The sequence below is a fragment of the Octodon degus genome, unplaced genomic scaffold (assembly GCF_000260255.1).
Source record: "Octodon degus isolate 3935 unplaced genomic scaffold, OctDeg1.0 scaffold00274, whole genome shotgun sequence".
Classification (NCBI taxonomy): domain Eukaryota; kingdom Metazoa; phylum Chordata; class Mammalia; order Rodentia; family Octodontidae; genus Octodon; species Octodon degus.
In genome coordinates this window covers 809,422-819,465 of record NW_004524850.1, presented here as the reverse complement: position 1 = coordinate 819,465, position 10,044 = coordinate 809,422, and the positions used below count along the sequence as shown (strand labels likewise).

General features: G+C 45.5%; 3 protein-coding genes across 5 annotated transcripts in view; all 3 read left to right on the top strand.

Annotated features, from left to right (window-relative positions):
• Positions 1 to 10,044, top strand: part of LOC111814145 (zinc finger protein 431-like) — a 629,125-nt gene that overhangs the window by 42,213 nt on the left and 576,868 nt on the right. The gene's annotated exons all lie outside the window — the stretch shown is intronic.
• Positions 1 to 10,044, top strand: part of LOC101564436 (zinc finger protein 709-like) — a 116,185-nt gene that overhangs the window by 42,206 nt on the left and 63,935 nt on the right. The gene's annotated exons all lie outside the window — the stretch shown is intronic.
• LOC111814146 (zinc finger protein 709-like) lies at positions 6,120 to 8,375 on the top strand. Its single transcript, XM_023706902.1, has one exon. The coding sequence runs from the start codon at positions 6,313 to 6,315 to the stop codon at positions 8,227 to 8,229; it is 1,917 nt and encodes a 638-aa protein (XP_023562670.1). The 5' UTR covers positions 6,120 to 6,312; the 3' UTR covers positions 8,230 to 8,375.

Sequence of the window (10,044 nt, the reverse complement as noted above, 5' to 3'; positions counted from 1 at the left end):
GTTTTCTTACGGTGTAAGGTTTAAAGGAAGCTAGGACGTTAGAGGAAAAGTTTGTTCTGTACTCTTAAGTTTGTGGAAACTGGGGCTCTTGGTAAGCAGCAGCTGCAGCTTCTTGTAACAGGGAGGGCTGCCACCCCATTTCCATGGGAAGCTCCATCTCGGCCTGCTGTCAGTAGTTCCTACTTCTTGTTATGTTAATTCTCATGAACTCGCGTCTTATCACTCAGCTGTACCTTAGGCCCCTGTGCATGGCCAGGTGCATTAGTTAAAAGCTTTACAAACGATAAAAAAAATTCCATTAAACAAGGAAATAAGTGAAGGGTCAAAAGTCGAGGTAGCTGAACCCAACCAGACAAACTGACATGAGTCAAACAGGTTTATTGGAAGTTTATGCGGAGGTGGAAGAGGTCTCGCCAACCTAGACAGCCCCGAACAAAGGGGCGGCAGGAGATTATGGGAGGGTGGTGGGCTGGAACAGCCAGGACACAGGTAGACGTCATTTGTCTTCCGTGGGGTTGAATTTTGCTTAGGTCAGAGTCAGGTGCACCTGTTCTCATGTGTAGGGCTTGGCTCTGTGTAAGGCCAAGAGGGAGAGGGTTTGGGGGCAGGGTTCCTGGGAAACTCTGAGACCTGACTGTCATCCCAGACTATTTGATAGAAAAGGGGTGAAGAAATCATCTGGCTACTTCCTGTTGAATGAAGACATCGTGGGGCTGAGATCGTAGTGAGGAGTTGTCATGGGAGGAGTCATTGGAGAGGAAGCTTGTAGGGGAGTGAAGTTGGCACGAACAAGTTTCCTTATCTGTTTGTGATTGTTTGGTGGGGGAACTCTTTTGAGACTGGACAGTTGGCCCAGGCTTGTCTTCCCAGGAGCTTTGTGGCTGGCCGTTGGCATGCTCAGGATGACAGAGTGTGGGCCAGACCATGGGGGCTTGTTGGATGGAGGGATGAGTCCTTTGGGAAGACTTGGTCTCCAGGCTGAGCTTGTGGGGGAGCTGAGCCGCTGTCACTCAAGTATAGGGAGGCATTGGTCTGCCTATTGTCTGAGGAGATGCCAGTTAAGGTCCTAAGCTGGCATAATGGACTCCGTTCTGTAACAAGCTTTGTAACTTCCATTTTGTAAAACCTTGATGTCTTTTGTAAACTCCCACCCATGCCCAATGGCAAAATGAGACTGCTTGTGGAGATAAGAAAGTTTCCTAGCACTGGGAGAACTGGGTTAAACTTTCACCAGATGTCCCTTCTGACTACTGAAACAAAAACAACACCTAAGCCAAATAAGGACATATTCCTGTAGGGTTTGCAAAACGTGACCTGTCTACAGGATCAAAGTTAAACCTGGGTCATGACTAACTCTGTAAAACTCCCCCCTCCTCCCCTGTGGCAGGCAGCAACACAATGGATCCTGAAACTAAAGGAACAATTTGGAGCTGGAGCTCTTTAGCTGAGTTCAGTGGCAGCACTCCCACAGAGAAACAAGAGAATGAAACAAAGCACCACCTTTAAGGTAAAAAACCTCAGGGTTGCTGGGAGGATAGCAGATCCTTGCAAGGTTTAGTCATTGCCCTTTGTTCCCTTATCTGTGAAGGACATTTGGTAACAGTTTAGCCCATTCCTCAGAATGCTGAGGAACACTTCCTAATTTGGGCAGGCAGTATGTTTTATGGTTTGGCATGAACAGGGAGTCTACAAAGAAGATCAAGGCTTTACAAAATGGGAGACATAGAACGTGTTACAAAATGGAACTGTTTAAGCCAGTTTATAACACCCCTTACTTTTGTGGTTTTCTGCTTTAAAAAGTGCCTTGTGGGCTGGTGAGATGGCTCAGTGGTCTAAAGCACTACTTGGAACAAGCTTGGCAAAGCACAGGGACCGTGGTTCCATCCCCCAGCAGCACATGCCAGCCAGCCCCACCCCCCGGTAGGCTGAGCTGGACACACACACACACACACACACACACACACAAATAAATAAAATTAAAAAAAAAAAGTGCCTTGCTTCAGCTCTGGGCTTCACTCTTGTCAGTTGCTTTTAAAAATGAACAGATCCTAACAGTCTTCAGGACAGAGCAGGCTGGGTCTTTAGTCAGTGGGGATGAAGAGAGAAGGCCCAGAGCTCAGAGAGCAGGTGAGTGGCTGGCACTTGATTCTTGACTTTTAGGTATGAGAATTTCCTTCTCTTCCCTTCCCTTTATTTGTCATTGTGATGTGGGTCTCTATGTAGCTTAGGGCGCCTTCAGCTTACATTGTAGTCTAGCCTGGTCTTCAACTTACAGCAGTCTTCCTGCCTCAGGCTCCCTAGGGAGCTTCCCAAATTTCATCTGTTAGGTTGCTATGGAGTAAGTCTATCCATGGGAGCAGAGTAAAAGTTCAAAGTGCTGTCTCAATTGAGAACCAGACAGGGATAGAAACAATTTCCTAAATGAAGATTGACCAGAAAAAGTATTGGCTGTATACCTTCAGAGTAATTCATCAGCTATTTCTCTACTTTTGCCTTTGGATCCTGTTTTATGGGCTCCTGTGACCCACCCTTGAGTGACTTGTTCACCAGCAAAGCTGAGTGTGGCCAGCAGAAGCAGAGTTTCCTGTTCCACTGGGGCTTCAGCACTAAGTTCCAATGTAGACTCCGACTTCTTGTATGATGCGTGAAGAATGATGGTGACTGTTCTCACTGACCAAGACTTGAAATAAATGTTTTTCTTTTTTTTAAATAACGATTTCAAAGATTTAGCCTCATGAGCCTTTTATGAGTAGAATTGGAATGACTTATGTTCTAAGTCTCACTCTTTTTCCTGAAAATCCATGTGTCACGGTGTAGGAGATGGTGACCTTCGAGGACGTGGCTGTGAACTTCTCCAGGGAGGAGTGGGCCTTGCTGGATCCATCCCAAAGGAAGCTCTACAGAGAGGTGATGTGGGAGACTTTTAAGAACCTCGCTGCCATGGGTAAGGAGGATCTCCTTTTCTCATTTATGTACTCAGACTATCAGATCCTGCTCATCAGCAGAGTTTCATTAATGAAAACATTATGAAGTACCTTCTAGGTGTGGTTCCATTTAACAGTGACTCACACTGGAGTCCACAAATTGTCGTACGTGTGCTAAGTGCTCACGACTTGTCTGTTTGTGCACTTTAGGGAGGAGCTCAGATGACCAGCACCTTGACGATAGGGACAGGAAATGCGGGAAACAGCTCAGGTAATGTGTCCTCAGGGAGAAAACTTCCTCTCAGCCAGAATGTTAACCCAAGAAAAGTGCATGAGAAAGACTGTGTGCCAACTTCTTTAACCTCACAGCATTTCTCACTGGACATACACTCATTGAGTATCTATAATCTGACGATGGAGTATTTGAATCGCTTCTGTATGTGAAATGTTGTGTTATTCGTATCATGCCAAAACTAACATTGTAGTAATGTAAAAGAACACTGTAAGGGCTAGCCAGATAGCTCAGCAGACTAAAGTGCCTACTTAGGCAGAGCGTAGTTGCTATGGTTTGATCCCTGGTGTGCTGTGCTGGCTCTGCCGCCGAGGTACACTGAGATGGCAGTAGAGAGCACGTGGTGGCACGTGCTTGTAATCCCCGTGCTTAGGAGGCTGACAACAGGAGAATCGCTACAAGTTCTATCTGTGTATTTGGTGAGACCCCGTAGACCCTGAACTGAAAAAAACATTGTTAGAAGGTAGATGACTTTGTGCTTTTCTATAATCCCAGCACTCAGGCAGCAGAAGAAGGAAAATCGCGACTAGTTCTCAGCCAATCTGGGTCACATAGTAAGTGCAAAGCCAGCATCAGCTACAGAGACCCTGTTTGAAATTCCAAAAATTCCATTCTACTGAACTGGGGAGATGGCTCAGTGGAATAAGCGCTTGTGCAACGGCATGAGTTCAAAGCCTGGTTCTGCCAAAAAAAGAGATTTGGGTGGGGGAAGAGAGAGAGGCCGGGGAGATGGCTCAGTAGGCTAAGTGCTTGTCTGGCAAACGCAGGGATCTGAGTTCAATCCCTGGTTCCGCCAAAAAAAAAAAAGAGAGATTGTTGGGCCAGGGAGATGGCTCAGTAGAATAAATGCTTCCTTGGTAAGCACAAGGGTCTGAGTTTAAGCCTCAGTTCCCCCCCAAAAAAAAGACAAGAAAGAAAGTCCAAGCGCAAAATGAATACAAGTTTTATTCATTGAGAGCTAGCTTATCATTATATATGTGTATATTTCCAACAGCACTTTTAAGGCCAGCAAGATAGCTTAGCAGTCTAAAGCGCCTGCTTAAGCAAGCTTGGGTGGGCCTGAGGGACCAGGGTTTGATCCTGCCACCACCACATGCTGCCCCACCCTGGCCCCAGAATGGGCTGACCCGGCCAAAAGAAAGAGAGCACTTTCCTGTCACATTTAATGTTTGTAAAATTGGTCATTATGAGCATGTTTTCAAAATCTGAAGAAGTATCACTGTATTCATCACAATCATTTTCAAGCAAATCTTCAAAGCCTGCCTTGTATCCAAATTCCACAAGGTTAGAAGGGCCGTGGTCAGACTGGAAGTGTACTATAGCACTAAAGAAAGTGAAAACAGGGATTCCACAGAAAGGGAAGAATAGATTGTGCTGTGTATACCTGTGCACATTTGTTCCGTTATTTTTCAGACAGGATCTCACTAGGTAGCACAGGCAGCTATCTGACTCCCAGCAATCCTGCCACCTGAGGTTCCCGGGATTTCAGGCTTGCCCAACCATGCCCAGGCATATCCAACTGTACTTTTGTGGCATATGTTTCTCAGATGTTGAAGTGATCTCATTACAGTGTGCTTAAAGATGCACTTATAGCTGTGCAACTTAGAAAAGCTAAGCTCTGGGAAAAGCATTTGCCCCTTCACATATGAGCTGACTAAAGAAACAGCACATTTGTGGTCTAAAGGGGTGTGCGCGGAACCCTGGACTCTGGGGTCTCCAGCAGGACGCTCGTGCATTCATGCTCGGCTGGCAGCTTCATGACTGAAGAGACTGAAAATCTACATGAGGCTGCACATAGGGGCATCTCCCAGCTAAAACCCGGGTTCACATTCCAGTTGAAAAACGGGCTGTTGTGTGCATGTAGTGCAATACCATTCATCCTCACAGACTGAAGGGAAGGCAGTCTGCAAAGCATGCAGAGATCCAGAGCCCATCACCTCAAGTGAAATAAAGGGCAAGAAGTGTCAGTATTACGGGGTGGATTTTGCATGAGCATCCTGCTACCTGAATTGAGGAGTAAAGAGAAGAGAAATGGTGGAAAATAGAGGCAGATGCTTTGGAGTGGGTGAAGAGGCCCTGTGGAATGGGAGGAATGGACTCATGGAGGAAAATGTATTAAAACCACATCAGTAAAAAAAGAAAAAAAATTAAGGACTGGCCAAATAGCTCAGCAGATTCAAGCTCCTGCAAGTAGGCACAGGGGTTGGGGGTTTGATTCCCAGGCCTGCCGTGCTGACCCCTCCGCTGGGGTGGGCTGAGAAGGCAATTGAGACTGGGCGTGGTGGTGCACACCTGTAATCCCAGTTCTTGGCAGGCTGTAAACAGGTGGAACACTTCAAGTCCGATCCAGTAGTGAGACCCTGAACACCCTGTACACCCTTCCCTAAAAGATACACACACACACAAAAGCACCTCAGTATATGGAGATTCTTTCATCAAGATGTGTACCAGTTCCCCAATATGAAGTTGCGTATTGCGAATGGGGGTATCACACACTCCATGATGAACCCTTGTATTGGGGTAAAAGCTGTGCTTAACACATCATGCAGGGTGTTGAGGAAGTACATGCTTAAATATTCTTAGAGGGCATCAAGCCAGACCTCCTCGTGGGGAATCACTACTGAAAGACACTATGAAATGTGATTGGTGCTTTTCATTTTCTCCCCTTGCAGAAGTGAAGAGGCAGAGCAATCCTGTGAGTATGAATTATGGTGTCAGTGTGGAGAAATGGGTTCTCAGCCTCCAGATGCAAATACGCACCTGATGGTTGCTGGTGTACAACCAGATGAAAGCCTTTCTTCTGGAAAGACCTCTGCTGGTCATTCAGCAGCAGGTCGGCCGGTCATGACCAACACTGTACTCGAATCATATGAACAGCAAGGATTTCAAGTAAAGCTCAAAGCCTGCCACAAACTCCAGTCCTTTCAGATACATGGAAACACAAGTCCTGGGGTGAAACTCCATGAATTTGTGCCATGTGCCAAATTGTACTCTGCTTTCACTGAAGAAAGTAGCATTGTGAAGAACCCAGAAGTCAATTCATGTGTTACACCAAATGATGTTGAGAACTGGGACAGAGGTCACCATGAAGGACGTATGTGTTCAACTGTACCATATGAAACAAGTATTAATTCTCCCTTCAGTGTTGAAGCCCTTGAGAAATCTCACTGCGGAGAAAAAATTCATGGACTTAAACAGGATGGAAAATCCTTCACTAATAATATATTGGGTAATCTTGAACACAGTCACATTGAGGAGACAACCTCTGTATGTAAGCAGTGTGGGAAAGCTTTCAGAACAAACAGCAGAAGTAAAGTACATGAAAGCACATGCTCTGGGGAGAAATCCTATGTATGTAAACAATATGGGAACGATATCAGCAGAAGTGGTGTTTGTGAAAGGTATGAAATGACTCACAAGGGGATAAAACCATATGCATACGAACAGTGTCACCAGAGTTTCAGCAGTAAATGTCATTGGCGAATTCGTGAACAGACTCACACAAGTAATAAACCATATCCATGTGAACTATGTGGCAAAGCTTTCAGCAGTAAACATAATTGGCAACTACATGAACGGATTCACACTGGGGAGAAACCCTATACATGTAAGCAGTGTGGCAAAGCTTTTGGCAGAAAATATGACTGCCAAGTTCATGAATGGACTCACACTGATGAGAAACCTTATACATGTAAGCAATGTGGCAAAACTTTTAGCAGAAAAAGTCATTGGCGGATTCATGAACAGATTCACACTGGTAATAAACCCTATGCATGTAAGCTATGTGGCAAAGCTTTCAGCAGAAAAGATCTTTGGCGAAATCATGAACAGACTCACAGTAGTAATAAACCCTATGTTTGTAAGCAATGTGGCAAAGCTTTCAGCAGTAAACATAATTGGCAAATACATGAACGGACTCACACTGGGGAGAAACCCTATATATGTAAGCAGTGTGGCAAAGCTTTCAGCAGAAAATATGTTTGGCAAGTTCATGAATGGACTCACACTCATGAGAAACCCTATACATGTAAGCAGTGTGGCAAAGCTTTCAGCAGAAAATACCAAAGGCGAGTTCATGAATTGACTCACACTGGTGCAAAACCCTATACATGTAAGCAGTGTAGCAAAGCTTTCAGCAGCAAAGCAGGTTGGCGAATGCATGAACAGAGTCACACTGGGGAGAAACCCTACGTATGTGTGCAATGTGGGAAAGCTCTAAGGAGCAAGCAAGGTTGGAAAATGCATTATAGCAATCACTCAAGGAAACCGTATGCATGTAAGCAGTGTGGGAAAGCCTTCAGCACTTCCGATGCCTGTCAGCAGCACGAACTTACTCACACTGGAAAGAAACCCTACATATGCAAGCAATGTGGAAAAGCTTTCTTCACGCCTTCAGCTTGTCAGAGGCATGAAGGTATTCATGCCGAGGAGAAGCCCTATGTGTGTAAGCAGTGTGGGAAAGCTTTCACAAGACAGAGTGGTTATCAAATACACGTAAGAATTCACAGTGGGGAGAAACCGTATGCATGTAAGCAATGTGGGAAGGCCTTCAGATCACAGAGTGCGTGTACAATGCATGAAAGAACTCACAGTGGAGAGAAACCCTATGAATGTAAGCATTGTGGCAAAGCTTTTCTCGTACGTGGTCATTGTCAAAGGCATGAACGGATTCACACTGGGGAGAAACCCTATGCATGTAAGGAGTGCGGCAGAAGTTTCAGTAATCGCCAGGCTTGTCAAATCCATGAACGAAGACATACTGGGGAGAAACCTTATGCATGTAAGCAGTGTGGCAAATGTTTCGCTTCTCGCCAGGCTTGTCAGAGCCATGAACAGAGACACACTGGTGAAAAACCCTTTACATGTAAGGTATGTGGCAAAGGTTTCAGCAAACGTCATTCCTGTCAAAGGCACGAAAAGACACACTCTGAGGAAAAACCCTATGCATGTACACACTGCAACAAAACTTTCATTGAACGTTATGCTTGTCAAAGGCATGAACAGACACACTAGAGCAGAAAGTCTGTACATAACCATTGTGTAAAGCCTTTGACACCCTCAGACATTGTAAAAGACATGTATGAACTCACCCTGGGGAGAAACCATTTTGAGGTAAACTGTGGAAAAGCTTTCACCCCGTGTCTTTTCTCAATTGCATGAACACACTCATTCTGATGAGAAACTCTATGTGTTCTGTGTGGAAACCTTTCAGCAGCAAGGTAGTTTGGAAAGGACATGAAAGGGCTCACGCTAGGGCTTAACCATATACATTTTTGTAATTGGCAATACTTTCATGTCCCATCCAGCGGGTCAATCAATGAAGGTCACCGGGGAGAGGAGCGGGGAATGGAGGAGGGGACAAAAGACAGGAGATGTGAGAAATGGAGACAAGACAGGATTCTGATCAAGTCTTATTTATTCAGGGGAGGTACTGGGTATATATAGGGAGTGTAGGAATGAGGAAGTCTCAGCTAGGCATTGGAGGAAGGTCCCACCCTTGGGGTATAGCACGTGATCCCTGGGGAGGTGACACAGTCTTTAAGGCTGGGGAAGAGGAAGTCAGTGTCACTGATGATGCTGGTGCACCAAGAGAATTTCATAGGTCAGAGGCACTCAGGTGATCATTAAGGGATATGTGGCACAGGGTTGTGATGAGGCAGATTCACAGGATTTAGGAAAAGACTCACTAGCAATAGTATTGGAGGCCTGGAGTTATTGTGCCTCCCACACTTTCATAAGATAGCTGTCGGGGCTGGTGAGATGGCTCAGTGGTCTAAAGCACCTACTTAGAACAAGCTTTGCAAAGCTCAGGACCGCGGTTCAATCCCCCAGCACCACATGCCAGCCTGCCCTGCCCCCTGGTGGGCTGAGCTGGCCACACACACACACACACACACACACACACAAATAAAATTAAAAAAAAAAAAGATAGCTGTCAAACACAAAGAATTCACACTGGCAGAGCCCCTATGCATGTAAGCAATTGGGAAAAGCTTTCTTCACCCCCTAGGTATGAAAGCAATGTGGAAAAGATTTCAGCACCAAAGATAGGTAGGGAATTCATGAACAGACCCACACTGTTCAAAAAACCTAGGGGCCGGGGAGATGGCTTAGTGCAATAAGTGCTTCCCTGGCAAGCACAATGGCCTGAGTTCAATCCCCGGTTCCAGAAAAAAAAAAAAAAAAAACAACCTATGTATACAAGCATTGGGGAAAACCTTTCATTACAAGTGGTGTTTGTCAAATTCATGAATGAACTCAGGACACACTGTGCATGGAAGTTTCATTGATGCCTGTCAAAGGCATCTTGAGTCTCACACAAGGATAAACTAAGCAATATGGGAAAATTTAGAGCCCAGAGAATAAAGTTCATGACAGAAGTCACACTGGACAGAAACACTCTAAGCACTGTGGGAAAACTTGTGACCAAGATGATAATTGTTATCTGAGGAAAAAACCCATAATGGAGAGAAACCCTATGTACGTAAGGGTTTCAATGTGTGAAAACCTTTGACACAGAGATTGTGAAACACATGGACAATCTCAGGGGGAGGAGTTCTCGTGTGTAAGCAGTGGGAAAGTCCTCAGATCACAGAGACATTGTACACAACATTGATAGATTCACACTGGAGAGAGAATGCGGACGTAAGTGTGACATAGCCTTTGGCACACAAAAAGGTCATGCTGATTAAAGGACTCAAAATTGGGCTGGTTAAATGGCTCAGTGATCTAAAGCACCTACTTAGAACAAGCTTAGCAAAGCACAGGGACCACGGTTCAATCCCCCAGCACCACATGCCAGCCAGCCCCGCCCCCTGGTGGGCTGAG